Source organism: Myotis yumanensis, unplaced genomic scaffold (assembly GCF_028538775.1).
Source record: "Myotis yumanensis isolate MYYU_CA2020_CCGP unplaced genomic scaffold, mMyoYum1.0.hap1 SCAF_3, whole genome shotgun sequence".
Classification (NCBI taxonomy): domain Eukaryota; kingdom Metazoa; phylum Chordata; class Mammalia; order Chiroptera; family Vespertilionidae; genus Myotis; species Myotis yumanensis.
Genome location: NW_027223754.1, coordinates 174,820,621 through 174,837,243, shown reverse-complemented (window position 1 = coordinate 174,837,243; position 16,623 = coordinate 174,820,621). Strand labels below are relative to the sequence as shown.

At 43.6% G+C, this 16,623-nt stretch overlaps 1 protein-coding gene across 1 annotated transcript in view; it reads right to left on the bottom strand.

Moving 5' to 3' along the window:
* The window catches only part of PKP2 (plakophilin 2), an 83,292-nt gene extending 74,196 nt beyond the window's left edge, over window positions 1-9,096 (bottom strand). The window contains exon 1 of the mRNA XM_070410453.1: window positions 8,857-9,096. Within this exon, the coding sequence (XP_070266554.1) occupies window positions 8,857-9,079 (223 nt within the window). The 5' untranslated portion in view covers window positions 9,080-9,096. The remainder of the gene's footprint in view (window positions 1-8,856) is intronic.
* Between the last annotated feature and the right edge of the window lie 7,527 nt (window positions 9,097-16,623).

Sequence of the window (16,623 nt, the reverse complement as noted above, 5' to 3'; positions counted from 1 at the left end):
TGTAGAACTTAGTTTCCTTGGGAAAAAAAAATAGGTTCTGGGTTGACAAATGAGCTACCATTTGCACTATCTGCTGTCCTGTACAGAACAAGGGTGTTACACCAGGTTTCCGTTACAATATGAGGTCTGTGTACGCTCAACTCCCCACCAACATTGTTATTTAGGAGAATGGTTCTTTGGTTGAAACCCACAATTTCTTGGGTGAAAAATACATCTGCAGGGTTCGGGTGAGGTCAGGCATTGCTTGTTCAGTATCTCAAGCCCAGAAAGATGAATACATTTTTTAAGGAGCTGACATTGAACTTGTATAAAATTCAGCTGCTTTGATTCAACAAGCCACAACTTTAAAAAGAAGGATATCAGAAAATATTTGGATGGTATCTCTGTTTCTGAAAAAGGAACAGGTCAGCAGGCTGATAAATGAGATCTACATTGTCCAGCTATAGAAACAACAAGATGTCAGGTGATTCCTCAGCCTTACCTTGATTTTTAAAGATGCAATAAAGGCCATGTATTGATTTGGGGGGAAATATGTATGCATAGAAATCAGTCAGCATTCACTGCTGGTATTAATTTAAATGCTACACTTAAATTAATGGCTGGCATGGCTCAGTGGTTAAGCATCTACCTATGAACCAGGAGGTCATGGTTTGATTCCCGGTCAGGGCACATGCCCTGGTTGTGGGCTTGATCCCCAATGTGGTGCCTATAGGAGGCAGCTGATCAATGATTCTCTTTCATCATTGATGTTTCCATCTCTCTCTCCCACTTTCTTTTTCTCTGAAATCAATAAAAATGTAAAATAAAATAATAAATGCTACATTTAACTGTGCTCAAATGCAGTTGCCTTCACAGTGTGGATTCACAATGGTCTTTTTGGTGGAAAGAGAACTTGGAGGTCTAAACACTATCATCTCTGGTACTTGGTCTTTCTACAGGAACCTTTAGGTAATAATAGCACTCTTTCTCTGCATACCTTACAAATATTTCACTTCTTCCATTAGAGAAAAATTGGGGGCATGCCATTACAAGTAAGACATGGCATCTTGAAACTTACTAGAAGAAATCTGTATAGCAATTCATATTTCTGTGGCTCCTTAGAGTTATTTACCAGTAACTTAAAAGAGAATATGAAATATGTTAGGACCCATCAAGAACCATATTATCAGGACTCTCCGAGTTGGTGACACATTTTTGTTTGTCTGTGAGGCATATAATACAGGATTCTTTTCCCCAGACTTACATTAAAAAAGCAAACTTCCTTTATCTTCTTTTATTGCTTTATAAGAAAAATGACCAGATATGCAACAATTTCACACATTGCATAGAACCCAGCCAGGTAGGTACTTGCTCAGGCTGGCAAACGAGTAGAAGTTGTTGGTTTCAAAAACAATGGTGAAAAGATGTTTTAAAGCACATCAAAGTCTAATGATGTTTCACATTATTGAGAAATTAACAAAATGTGTGCAGTAGTGATTATTGTGTAATTCTTATTACAGTTAACACAGCTCACATAATCAACCCTAAGAAACAATTCAGTGTAGCAGGGGTACGCCGGGATAGTACTGCCTATGATTTCTTACTAAGTTGAATATACCAGCCGTTGGCATTGGTGGCATAGTAGTGAGCATAGCTGCCTCCCAACAAAGTTGACTATGCCAGGGACAGACCAGCTCTCTTGGGAGAATGGGCCACATGCTCCATGTGCCACTCTGTGACTAGTCAATGGATATACCAACCAGCCACCAAAAATCCTTACTTTTCAGGAGCCCCCTAAGCAATTTGAGGTTATCAAATTGATGTATCAGTTTATGGCATTTTGGGGCCAATTTCAAATTACTGCAATAGATAACTACAAAAAAAATACAGATTAAAAAGTCCCTCTCATAGTGCTGGTGGCTATAAATGTATTTTGTTTGAGGAGCCAGAATATGTGATTATAGAATTTGTCATTATAAACTGGTAACTTAGCACTGGCTAAGCACTACATTGCTACAGCCTGGAAATGGCTAAATCTCTTAATTCGTATAATTTGTCTCCTTTGGCGTTCCTACCAATTCACTTGCTGAGATATCCCCATAATGATTACTTTAGAATTGTAATGACAAGTATCACATTATACTCTCACAGTGATGCAACAGTCAAAAAGATGAATTTTTAGAACTCACAAATTTATTTTTTTTTCCTTTATAAAACTCACTACAGGTTTTGTAATAGTCTTAAGTCATCATATTTCTATAGCTTCTCAATTGCCAGGGCTAACCTTTTTCCTTCCAACTGATTTTCACAACTTCTATCCCTTCTCTTTTAAATCCACCAAATCTGCCAAGTGTGGTTTCAGAAAACCTTTGCATTTTCCATGTTTCTCCTCTGCTGAAACATCTTCTGTGACTCATAATGACCGAATCTTTAACTTGTATTAAGATCTCCTTCTATACTGTGAGGTGGAGGAGGGGTGAGGGAAGGCTGCCCATGGAGGACACAACTGAACTGCGTTTTGAGGGGCTTGCAAGAGTTAACCAGGCCCAGAAAAGGGAGGGAGGAGTGGGGTAGGGGTAGGCGTAAGAACACCATGTAAGATAAATGCACATGTTTGTTTGGTGGGCCGTGGGAGTAGTGGTGATAGGATGACAGTTGAGGAGTTGCAGGCATTAGATCATGAAGACTTTGGAATGCCATGTTGAATGAGGATTTTACTCTTGCAGATAACAGCAAGAAAATGAATCAGAAGGATAATAAATCAGAAGATGGTTTGATGAGACTTCAGAAAATTTACTCTAGTAGCTATAGGGAGAATGGATTGGAGTGAGGCCAGACTGAAACAGGAAGAGGTTACCTTATCTTTCCAGTAAATTTTTACCTCCTCAACATGAAGACTCACATCCTTTACTTCCATGTCTAGTACAGTCCTGCATTAGCAGTTGACACGTTAATTGTTGATGAGTCATATTTCCTTGTCCATTCAAAATCTGCTAGTCACACAATTCAGTTGACACTTAATGCTTCAGGTCGACATGTATCCTGTGGCTTGCCACCATGGAGCCAAAATGTGAGGAAAGTGGTTGCTTGTGTGTTTTTGCCTTGGAGTACATGTAAGATACTCAAATATTTTCTACTGTTTCTCTGTCATTCTGGAAACATATAGGGAAGAAAAATTTCTCCCAAATGTAGGCAGACTTTCTTCCTGAGTGACTAAGAAAGCTGACTATGCTCATTTTGGCAAGATTAGTTAGACATTTGGTTAATATATATTTACTCTCATTCTCTTCTCTGTGTGGCTTGTTTATTTATCTGTAATATTTTGGTGGTCTATAATAACTTCCGATTATCTGTCAAGAAAAGTTCCTGTTTGTTTCCTTCAAAGAAAAAAAGGTAATCAAGATACAATAATTCTGATGTGATCCTTCTCAACCCCATCCCATGGTTGTATTACTGAGATTTAAGATTTAGTGGGAACAATTTACTAAACTTCTAATGAGCAATATTTTCTTCTGAAAATAAAGGAATGGCTGAAATCTGGTTATCATGCTTTGGCCAATTAATATTGTTAAAGCCTAAAGCTGATTATTCCAAGAATATAAATATGTGAATTATTTTAATGGTAGTGGTGATTGTGTTTTCTTTTTTGTAAATATGCATTTTTCTCTAAGGCTACATATTGGGTTCCCTAGCTCATCTTTAAGTTATTAAGAACATAACAACTGTTTTTATGTCCCATATTCAATCATCCAATCATCATTAACTGCATTACACAGAGATACACAATAGATTTCTTAATATTTCCATTGGAAGAGGACCTGAAATTCTATTATTATTCTTACCCTAATAAGGCAGGGGAGTGAGATGGCTCATTCTAATACAAAGATTAAGTTTTTTTCTAATTTTGTATATCCCACTTGTACTGCCTTTTACTGTTTATTTCCCCAGGAGAAGTATGGTGCTTCTGTCTTCACATATTTGTGTACATGCAAAATAGCTGGAAAACATTAATCTCAGAATTGTATAACTTAAAATTCCTGAATGTCACCTGAGATAGAACTAAATTATCCTATCTAATAATAGACAAAGATGCAAATTGACCATACCTCCGCTACACCCACCATTGGCTAATCAGAGCAATATGCAAATTAACTGCCAACAAATATGGCAGCTAATTTGCATATACCAGCTGGGAGCAAAGACTGAAGACACTGTAGAAGGAAGCCAAGCAACAGAGCCGAGGTAGTGGAGACAGGCGGGAGAGAAGCGGCAGAGAAGGGAGGGGTAGGAGGGGCAGAGACAGGAGCTATCTTCCTGCAACGGGCTTCTCGTATTATTATAAGTCACATTAATCAAGTCTGATTTTTAAATACCAGAGGTCTTAGCAACATTTTGTTATTACATTTCATTATTATCATTGATAAGTTGCCAATAATATGTGTCCTCTCAGAAAATAATTTTTATTGATCAGACCAGAAATTCAATTTGAGTGTAAAATCAATGTTAACTATTTGAAGAGAAAATAATATAAATATGTGTAGCCTTAATTTATTATATGGGAAAGCCATTTACAGTTGATATCCAAAACACTTTAGGAGAATGAGCTAATGTGAACAACAAATACCTAGAATATCTAATTCAAGTGTGCTACCCTGTGTTCCTATGATTGGAACCAGTAGCACAGGGCATAGATAACATTAATGGAGCCTTTTAAAAGGCCAGAGTGAACAGTCTTCTTCTCCTTAAGGTAATTTCCTGTATCTTATCTGTGACACATAGGCAAGGAACATTTACAATCACACACTGTTCCATTGATTCTGAAACCTCTCTACCAGACCCTGCCTTACCCACAAAAGATGTGTTCTCACCATTTCTAGGGGTGAAGAGCTCATTTTTTTGTAATCAGCATTGTCTTAACATTCTATTTCCTTCTACTAATTATAATCAGAAGAATTTCTGAAAAAAAAACCAAAAGACTTTTTTTAAAAATTCTCTGCAAGCAATTTGCTAGACACTGGACAAAAGGTCACCCTGGGCAATATTAGGCAGACATGGAATATTAAATCAGGTGGCACTACCAACACTTTTCATTCAGTGCAGCATGGCCATGACCTTACCACCTCATCATTGAACTCTTTTTTTTCCTCCCCTCTCCTAATCTCTCCTACCTTCAGAATGACTAGTCACTTCGCTTCCAGAATTGCTTCATTCCTGGAATTCCTTTTTGGCAATAAAAGAATTCATACAGGATTTGAACAGTGTCTAACTCCCTCTCCCCAGTAATACCTATCAATTGCCTTTTTGCTGCCTTAGCCAGTTCTCAGTCCTTTCTCCAGAATTCCCCCTGATGCCAGATATTCAAAAGATATTGGCCAAGGAAACCATTTCAGTAAATGGCATGCCTCAAGTTTTTAAGGTAAAATTTGAAAGAAGTTGCAAATTTTATTAAGATACTGTTGTTCATTGTGTTTTATAAGTATTATAGACAACACTTTAAAACATGACTTTCTTCCTACATGGGCACCCAGGGGGGGACAGTGTAATATGTAAAGTGGTAGTATTCCCAAAGTGTAATAACTAGGATATGGATATTTAAAATTTTTCCCTTTGCTAATACTTGCAATCCTTAAATGTCTTCTCTGTGACTTTTACAAAAGAATTTTAAAAACTCCCTACAATACAGACTCATTTCACAATGCTGCTGTACACCTCTGCCCCTCTGCCTCCACCCCCATGAGTTACAGGTAACTTTAAAAGTGTTCAGCACAGTTTACAATAACAACACGAGTTAGAGTGATTTACAGTGAAAACCACCCACCAATATTAAGGCACTAGAGAGAAACTGACCGGGTTAAAGATCCTTGCAGATCAGCCCCATATAGCTCATGTTTTTCAGCAGCTTATCTGCTGACTCAATCTTACAGGTATGTCAACAATTCAGAATTCTCTAGGGCCCATGGAACTAAAAACAGTCAACACCAGGGTCATTTCTTCCCAGAATTTCTTGTGTTGCTACAGGATTCTTTCCAGACCAGCACTGTTTCAACAATTGCTTGTCTGTTTCAACTTTAGAGACATGACAGTAATACGGAAATAATAAATGCAATACAACCATCAAGAGCCCCCAGACCTTTTCAAAGAACTTGGATTAAACAACATACTTGAACCACCTCTGGTAATTGTTCATGGCACGTTCATGTTAAATTCCTTTCAAGTGGATTACTTTTTTGAGTCTCAGAAAGCTGAGGCTTTAAAGTAAGTAGGTGTTTGCTGCCTTATCTCTCTGCCTGACTTGCATTTCTGTGTAGGCTGCTGAGTGCATTTCAGCTTGGGAAGCTCCCATTGCAAACAAAGTATTTCAAACACTTTGTTCCTTAGTTTGAAGAGCCACTCAGCCAGTTGCCCTTAGCATTAGAGCAGAAGTATCATGACAGTGCACTTTGCTCTATCATATCAATTCTGTGAACTATGACACATTCCTGCTATTCCCGCCTAAAGTGTTCTCTCCAGCAACCTCTCTATGTCCAATCCCACTGAATCTTGGGGGAATCTGAAATCCCAATTCCTCCAAGCAGCTCCTCAAAGTCCCTTCAGTCAGTGGTCTAATTCATCCTTCTAAACTCCATAATGTATTAGCTGTTCTTTTTTACTGTCACTTACCATGTTTTATTTTATACATTTTTTTAGAGGTAGGTTTCCTTCTTCAGACCTTAAACTCTTTGCTTTAAAGCAAGCAGAGTCTATGTTTAATTCAATGCCGTTCATGAAGAACAGACTCATTTGATAGTTCTTGAATTCACGAAACAACATGAATTTATCATGCTGTAGAGAGGACAGACAGATCATGTGTGGGTTTGAGACTAAGCGTCCAATAAATGTGGAGAGACCAACACATTCTACATACGTGAAATGACTCCTCATGTCTATCTCATATAATTGTTTTAAGGATATAATAAAATGCAAACATATTTTTAAATAGGGTTAGGCACATACTCGATGCTCAGCAATGCTCCCTTTTCCTTCTCTATTCCTCAGATTTATTGCGTAGCTGGCGTCCTGTTATTTCTGGCTAGCCACCCTCAGAGGGTACGGAAGATGATCTAATGCGCATCCCTGTGTCTCCAAGCAGAAGCTAGTTCGGTTCTAGTGTAGCACTGGACCTGCACAGACTAAAGGGGTGCAGTGACTCCATTGGTCAACAATTGACTTCAGCTATCCTGAAACCATTAGTCAGCCTCCTAGACATAAATTTAGGTTTTTTTCCATGCACTGTGGCAATTCTGTGTTATCTACACCTCCCACTCTCTCAGAACCACCTCAATTTTATTTAAGGAAAAAATGGGAGGGAACTTAGTGTCTGATAAAGATCCTACTTAGTATTAATAACCAAAAAGCTTAATATAACTGATGAGTAGTTAAAAAATTCAGGCTTGGAAAGTTAAATATCAGTTCTGCTACTTACTATCTGTGGGAACCTGAGTCTTACCTAACTGCTTAGTGTCTTCATCTGTACAATGGGGATTAAAGGGTTTACCTAACAGATTTTCTTTTTTGGGGGAGTGGGGGGCATAAATAACACAATGAACATAAACCATGTAGTCCAATTCTTGACACATAGTAGACACTCAGTTACATTAACTATAATCATCAAACATCTGTTTACCTTTCAAATATGTAAATATTGACTGCCTGATCCTTTAGGATTCTTTTACACGAATTGAAAACTATATGGCCTCCCAGGGTCTGCTATTTTAAATTTCTAGTCCGACCTGCAAGCGTTTTTCTTTTTCCTAATGTGTTCTCCATTTGCCATTGCCGAATTATTTCCTAGAGAAACAGTGCAACATTGCAGGAAACAAACTGATATCCCAACTTAATTCATTGTTCGATTTCTTTCCTGTTCTCTTTTCTATAACCCTTCAATACTTTTATAATGAAAAAAAAAAACTAATAAAAATGGGACTGTGTAGCTTCGATCACCTGATTTTAGCAGGGGAGAAAATATTTCATGTTTTCTAATTTGTAGAACTAGTTTGCCATCTTCTTCACCTTCCCTCTCCCCCGACTATCAATTACTGATACACATGTTTTACTTTATAAAAACCCCTTTCGCCTCTGAGAGGCCGAGGGGGTGTGGGTGTGGGTGCTGCGGCTGGCCCGGCCAAAGTCCCCTTCCTCTCCCCCATCTCCCCCCGCGGGGCACTGACTGTTCCTGGCCCAAAGCCTCCTTCCCAATTTTTTCACTTCCTAGATCAACCACTGGCGCGGTACACTGGGTGGAGCGCCCCGAAGTACCTGGGCGAGGCACCGCCATCCCAATTTACAGTTTGTAGGAGCGCCAGTACTTTCAGGTTTTCTTTTTCAAAATATTCATTGGGGCCTTAGACTCTTTAAAAAAACGAATAAAACCGAGGGGCGCTTCCCCCTAGGAAAATGATCCTATCGACTTTCTGCATAGCACAGCATTTCAAAGTGTTTACAGACTCCCGGAGCCTCCCCATTAAGACCCCTGGGGGGGGGGGGGGGGGCGAGGGGGGGCGGGGCGGGAGGAGGACGGCGAGGGGAGCCGGTTAAGGAAGGAGTAAAAATCTTAGACTGAATTCTTTCACATAGATATAGACGTGCATTTAATATACGTTGATATATACAGGACAAAGCTGAGTGGGAGGTTATTTTAGAAAAGACTGTTTTCCCCAAGCAAGCCGGTCTGAGTCGCGAGGCGCGGCGGCTCGTACAAAGGGACCGCGAGCAACAGGTGGGCAGGATACCAGGTCCCGCACCCCCAGGAAGCAGGGAGTCGAAGCAAACGGGGTGAGGGGGGGAAGGGGGAGAAGGAGGAGGGTCGGGCGATGCAGGGGGGTGGCGGGCTCCACTCACCGTTGCCCACGAAGCTGCGGCCCTTCCGGGCCAGGGTCTGCTGCACCTGCTCCTGGATCCGCAGGCTCTTGGCCGCCTGGCCGCCGCGGCCGCTGCTCCCCGCCAGCTTCAGCTTGGCCTCGGAGGGCAGAGCCAGGCTGGAGCTGTCCAGCTGCCCCAGGATCTGCTGGCCCAGGACCGTCCGGATGTAGCCGCATTCCGCGGCGGAGCCGGGGTCTGCCATGGGACCGCGGGAGGGGACCGAGCCGCTCGCCTGCTGCGAGATCTGCGGGTGAAGCAGCTGCCGACGAGCCGGGGGCATTGGTGCGAGCCCCGCCCCGCCGCCCCGGCCCCGCCCCCGCCCCCGCCCCGCCGGCTCGGCCCCGCCCCCAGCGCCGGTGGGAGGCCGGAGGGGACCAAGGCCAAGGGAGCCCTGGAGCCCAACCTCCCAGGGCGAGGTGGCGCGGCTCCCGCCAGACAGGCGCACTGAGCCCGGGGGCGGGGGCGGAGCCGGCGGCCAGCCCGGACACCTGGCGAGTTGGACACCTGGTGGTCGCGCACGCCCCAGATCACCTAGGCTGCTACCTGCCAGGGCCGCGCCCAACTTTAGTTTCCTTGCTGGGCCTCTGCCCAGCCCTCAAAGGATGATTTCAGCTCCATTGCGTAGCGCCCCGGGCAGGTGATCCCTGAAGAGTCACGTCTCTTCTAGGGCTAAGGTTTGCCTCTGGGATCCCCACGTGATTACTAACCTGGCTAGTCAGGCTATGCCAAACTGTGCGAAACATTTCGTGGTTTTCCTGGACCTGAGGGTGAGAAAGAATTATTTGGTCAGGCAGAAAAAGCAGGAGGAGGGAATTGTGCCAAGAGGACTTGCGTGAAATAAAAGATTTTGTTTTTTTTATGATACGGTAGTTGTTTTTTTCCTTTAGTACAACTTCAGGGACTATGTACTTTTTGCACAGATGCAGTCTCAGAAACATATGTTCTTCCTCATTGAGATCTTCTGTTTCCTCTTACAAATAAATACACATTGTACCCAGTACACTCTCTGCACACGACTCCTCTCTTAGGAACACACCCACACAGAGAAACTCCAGTTAGAGGCCCTAGGGAAGAGCACACTTTTAATAGGTGATACTTTTTAACAGCCCTGCTAATGTTGATTGTGTCCTCTTTACGACAGGCTCTGTAGGGGACCCATGGAAGGGACCTCTGACTTTTAATCTCATCTTCCACAACTTGTATTTATCGCGCTATTAAATATGTTTCACACATACTTGACTACTGAGAACTTGAAAGCTAAGCTCAACAGAGGGTCCTTGACCTTAAAGTTTACAACCTAAGCCACTCATCCTGATTTTCCTCTTTGGACTTGAGAGGCAGAAAGAAAAACATCTATCCCAGGTATTAAGTAAGATAGTCTTCCTTTGATTGCTTGGGTTCCTGTGTTCGCTTTTCCTCAAGCCACTCAATTACTGTAAAGCTCCACTCATTCAGATCTGGAGTGGCTAGAGAACACTGCTTTCCCCTTCTCCATTTTCCTATGCATGCCCCTTTATCTTTACATAAACCCTTAATGCAAAGCCACACGAGCTGTCAGGGAGTCAGGGGAAATCAAGGGGCTCCAATCCTGAATAAGGAAATGGTGATAGTTCTGCCACCCTTTCTCAGCCAACCACATGGCTAAGTCCTTGTGGAACTAGTGTTTAAGGAAGTCATGTGGGATGGTAGGTCTTGGAAGCAATTCCTTCCATCCCAGCAGGACTAGTCTTGAGGTAGATTGTACCTTATGAAGAGCTCAGTGAGGTAGCCAAATGAAAATATCCAACCCTGATGCTGAGATTCAGTTGAAAAGAGAGGGGTGAACAGAAGGGGAAGTGGTGATAGAGATTTCCCACAACAAACTCCTTCCTAGCCTCTTCTTTCTCTCTCCCTCTCCTTACTCATGGCCTCTTTGGGCAGCTCTGAGAGTGCTGCTTTGGAAGACGATTTCAGGACATGCCTCTACAGGGCCAGCGAGGGAGTCCTTGTGTGTGTGCCTGGAGAGCCATAAGTTAACAAGGTCTGCTCTGCCTCCATCTAGATCAGCTGTGGGCAAACTACGGCCCGCGGGCCGGATTCGGCCCGTTTGAAATGAATAAAACTAAAAAAAAAAAAAAGACTGTACCCTTTTATGTAATGATGTTTACTTTGAATTTATATTAGTTCACACAAACACTCCATCCATGCTTTTGTTCCGGCCCTCCGGTCCAGTTTAAGAACCCATTGTGGCCCTCGAGTCAAAAAGTTTGCCCACCCCTGGTCTAGATCCCTCAAGAGGGGAGTGGAGAGCATTTATTTATTTATTTATTTATTTGAGCCAAACCTCATTTACTCCCTTCCCCCAAAATTTATTTATTTTTCTCTTTAAGTGTGATATTGTCATTGACTAATCCTATTAAATAAGCACCAATATTGAGCATGTAAAAATCTTGATTTTTGGGTAGTTGGGTGATTTGACAGAAGGAAGATGGTCAAAAGCACAGCTTGTGACTGAGGCAGATATGGGTTAAATCTTAGCTTGTCCTTTGTAAATAGTGTGGCTTTAAGAAAGTTTCCTCACATTTTTAAGCCTCAGTTCTCTGACCTGCAAAATGGGAGCAATAAGACACCTACCATGAAGTGCTGCTGTAAGGATTGAATGGTAAGTGGTTACAAGAAATCCTTAATAAATAATTGTTCAATGATCTTTAACAGACATCCTCCTGAGATCCAGTTTTGGATTTTTTTACTTCCTTTGGTCTCTGCTCATGTCAACTTATCATTTGAATGAGACGCTTATTCAAATACACATTTTCCATAGCTCTTATTTTCATTACACGTGCTTTACACTTTGGTCATTTAATTATTGTTTCCTTACTGTAGAATAAGCTCCATGAAAGCAAGGATTTTGTTTTGTTCACTGCTGATCTCCAGGTCCTGGAACAGTGCACATAGTAGATAATAGGTATATGTTGAGTGAATGAATGATGCATAAAGGCACTTAGTTTGTTACATGGTACATAATAATTGCTACAACAACTGTTCATAGTACTTATTTAGGCTTCCATACTCTCTTGTTAATTTATTTTTTTGGTAATTTATTGATTTTGGAGAAAATGCATATGAGAGAGAAACATAAACTTGTTGTTCCACTTATTTATGCATTCATTGGTTGATTCTTGTATGCGCCCTGACTGGGGATGGAACCCAAGACCTTGACGTATGGGATGACACTCTAACCAACTGAGCTACCCAGTCAGGGCCTGTAACTTATTTTTTTAAAAGTCAGATAGATATCCTATGTACTCTAGGTATTCAATTAATAGTTATGTAATAATCCCTATAAATAAAAAATTATACTGACATAAATTTTAAATAGTTTCAGAATTCAATAATTCAAGAAAATAATCCTTTTGAAAATAATATAAACTCATTAAATGGCTCCCTTTGGAGATAAGAATCCTGTTGTAATAGCAACTGTTAATTACCAGGTGAGGAAGTATGCAGACTGGCATTGTGCCCCAAAACGTAGTCTAGCTATGCTTCTATTCCAACAAAATGCAGGCCCTGCCCTGTTTCCTGGGAAAACTGCCTAGCCAGCTTCCTAAATTGTGAGCAAGCCCTGAGATGACAGCAGACAGTAGCTTCCAGCCAACAGGTTGAAGTGTGGAAATAAAATGCTCTGAGGACCTTTGTGGTGTTTGGCTGCTCTACAATCTGCTACTTTTTAATATTTAGGCCCAGTTTTGTTTTTTTTTTATATTTTATTGATTTTTTACAGAGAGGAAGGGAGAGAGATAGAGAGTTAGAAACATCGATGAGAGAAACATCGATCAGCTGCCTCCTGCACATCTCCTACTGGGGATGTGCCCGCAACCCAGGTACATGCCCTTGACCGGAATCGAACCCGGGACCCTTGAGTCCGCAGGCCGACGCTCTATCCACTGAGCCAAACCGGTTTCGGCTTTAGGCCCAGTTTTGAAAACTCTTTTATTTCTTTTACTATAGGCCCAGTGCACAAAATTCGTGCAGGGTGGAGGGTGTCCCTCAGTCCAGCCTGCACCCTCTCCAATCTGAGACCCCTCGGGGGATGTCCGACTGCCTGTTTAGGCCCGATTCCACAATCCAAGACTGCTGGCTCCCAACTGCTCACCTGCCCGCCTGCCTGCCTGATTGCCCCTAACCGCTTCTGCCTGCCAGCCTGATCACCCCCTAACCACTCCCCTGCCAGCCTGATTGATGCCTATCTGCTCCCCTTCCGGCCCGATTGCCCCCAATTGCCCTCCCCTGCTGGCCTAGTCCCCCCCAACTGCCCTCCCCTGCTGGCCTGGTCGCCCCTAACTACCCTCCCCTGAAGGCCTGGTCCCCCCCAACTGCCCTCCCCTGCCGGACATCTTGTGTCTGTGGGTGCTGCCATCTTTGTGACGGTGTGAGGGTCAATTAGCATATCCCCTCCTTATTAGATAGGATTTTTCATTTACCAACCAAATTTGATAAAAACAAAATAAAAAGTTTGAACCACAGGAATGTAGAAGTGGAACATAAATAACAGATAACTTAATTATGAGGCTACAGTTCCTTCTGCTGGGAACTTAAAATAATGATTCAGAAATTCTTGAACTTTACACTTGCATTTTTCTTTGATTTACACACTCCATCTTTAAAGCAGTAATGTTTTACTGTTTTCAAATCTACAGTTAGGACTTCCTCAGAGTAATTTTACTTCCTTTAGCCCAGCAGTTCTCAACCTGTGGGTCAAGACCCCTTTGGGTGTCAAACAACCCTTTCACAGGGGTCGCCTAAGACCATCGGAAAACACATATATAATTACATATTGTTTTTGTGGTTAATCACTATGCTTTAATTATGTTCAATTTGTAACAATGAAAATACATCCTGCATATCAGATATTTACATTGCGATTCATAACAGTAGCAAAATTACAGTTATGAAGTAGTAACGAAAATAATTTTATGGTTGGGGGTCACCACAACATGAGGAACTGTATTAAAGGGTTGCGGCATTAGGAAGGTTGAGAACCACTGCTTTAGCCATATATAAATTCCATTATGGGAAATTTCAATATGCAAAACATTCAGGAAGTTCCTAAAAGACTAAATATAGTATAAATTATAGAGTGGAAATATTATTTTAATGGAGAACTTTAAATAACATGAACAGCATCAAAACTCTTTGATTCATATTTAAGAGATAAACTCTTAATACATTTTCATGAATGTCTTCTCTCATGAACTATTTTCCTGTTACTATTAATAGGCTATTATTTTCTATTGCTTTTAAAAAGTATTTCTTAAATTAGTATTTCTGGCAGGTAGAAAATTTAAAATAAACCTCAGGTTTCATTTCCTTTTTTAGCCCATGGACGTGTTGCCAAGGCAATGGGTCGCAGTTTTACATTAGCCACATATAACGAAAGTGGATCAGGACTGGAAAAGGACGCTCTGAACAAGGAGGCACGGAACACATCTCCAATGGGGACTCTCAATAGCAGTGAGGGTTAAGGTGTTTGTCTTTAATGCAGATGTTCATGTTGTCTGCTATTTTGGCTATATTGTGAGTGTGTAGGTCTGAAAATTATTCTTTTTAAAAGACCCCTAAGTGGTGGGGGAGGTGGAAACCAGGTGGGCAACCACTAGGGCTGGCAATGCACAATTTGTTCCTTGTTACTGAAGCTTTCAAGACAGCTCCTTTAATCATGACTCATGGCACATATGAGCTTGGTAGATGAGTTAAAATGATTACCTTCTGGGTGGGTGACTACATTAATGGTTGTCAGATCTCTCATCTGAAGGCCAGAGAGGCTGAAGGGAGGGGACAATTTGGTTGATTTCTATCACATATTCTTGTCCACATTAGAGACCATGATCCTCACCTCTTGGTCTCCACCCTGAATCTTGCAATGAGAAACTATCGGGTGCTTAATAAATAATGAGTGTAACCTCTCACCTATAGGCATTTTGATGCAGCTTAACGAAAGGATTCTGAAGAGGTGACTTGGCCTGAAACAAAACATCAAAGTGACTTGAGTACCCAGAGGAGAACACCGTTTAGTGATTTTTAACCTTATGAAAGTAGCAGAGAAATTCAGTAGAATTGATTATCCTATCTAATAAAAGACAAACATGGTAATTAGCCGTACATCCGCTACCCTTCCCATTGGCTAATCAGGGCGATATGCAAATTAACTGCCAGCCAAGATGGCGGCTGGCAGCCATGCACTGAAGCGAACAGGGAGGTTGGCTTGCTCCAGTGACGGAGGAAGCCAAGCTTCCCCCCTGACTTGCCAGCCTCTCAGCTGCAACTCTAAGCAACTATGTTGCAAATATAGAAGCTAAACAAAACCCCAGAAACTGGCTTTAGTCAGCCGGGCTTCAGCCAGCCGGACCGCAACATTGTATCAAATACAGAAGGTAAACGAAGGCCAGAAACCTGCTTTCAGCAGCCGAGGCCTCAGAGCTAAAGCTGGCCTAGAATAAAAAAAAAAAAGAAAAAAAGGAGCAGTTGGGAGCTTCAGTCACCCGCCAGCCTGAAAACGGCCCTCAGCCCCTCAGCCAGACTGGCCAGGCACCCCAGTGGGGACCCCCATCCTGATCCAGGACACCCTTCAGGGCAAACCAGCCAGACCCCACCCGTGTACCAGGCCTCTATTCCATATAGTAAAAGGGTAATATGCCTCCCGGCACCGGGATCAGCGGAGCCACGAGGCCTCCCGGCACCGGGATCAGCATGACAGGGGGCAGCGCCCAAACCCCCTGATCACCCTGCGGCTCTGTGTGTGACAGGGGGCGAGGCCACAACCTCCCTATCCGCCCTGCTCTGTTCGTGACAGGGGAAGGTGCCCCAACCCCCTGATGGGCCCTGCCCTGAGTGTGACAGTGGCGGCACCCCAACCCCCTGATCGGCCCTGCTCTGTGTGTGACAGGATGTGGCGCCCCAACTCCCCCCCCCACCACGGGCCCTGCTCTGTGTGTGACGGGGTAGAGCCATAACCTCCCCATCAGCCCTGCCCTAAGTGTGACAGTGGCAGCGCCCCAACCCCCTGATCGGCCCTGCTCTGTGTGTGACAGGGTGCGGCGCCCCAATTCCCACTCCCCCCCCCACGGGCCCTGCTCTGTGTGTGACAGTGGCGGCGCCCCAACCCCCTGATCGGCCCTGCTCTGTGGGTGATAGAAGGCGGTTCCCCTAGCCCCTGATCCGCCCTGCTCTGTGCGTGACAGGGGGCAGTGCCCCAACTCCCCTATCGGCCCTACTCTGTGAGTGACAGGGGGCGGTGCTCCAACTCCCCTATTGGCCCTACTCTGTGAGTGACAGGAGGGAGCTCCTCAAACCCCTGATGGGCCCTGCTCTGTGCATGACAGGGGGGAGCTCCTCAACCCCCTGATCGGCCCTGCTCTGTGTGTGACAAGGTACGGAGCCCCAACCCCCCTGATGGGCCCTGCTCTGTGCATGACGGAGGGCAACACCCCAACCCCCTGATCAGCCCTGCTCTGTGGGTGATGGGGTGGCGCCTCAACTTCCCTATCGACCCTGCCTTGAGTGTGACAGGGGGCGGTGCCCCAACCCTCCAATCGGCCCTACCCTGAGCGTGACTAGGGGTGGCATCACAACCTCCCAATCCGCCCTGCTCTGTGCATGATAGGGGGCAGCGCCCAAACTCCCCAATTAGCCCTGCTCTGATCCCGACCAGGAGCTGCACCTAGGGATTGGGCCTGCCCTCTGCCACCAGGAGCAGGCCTAAGCCAGCAG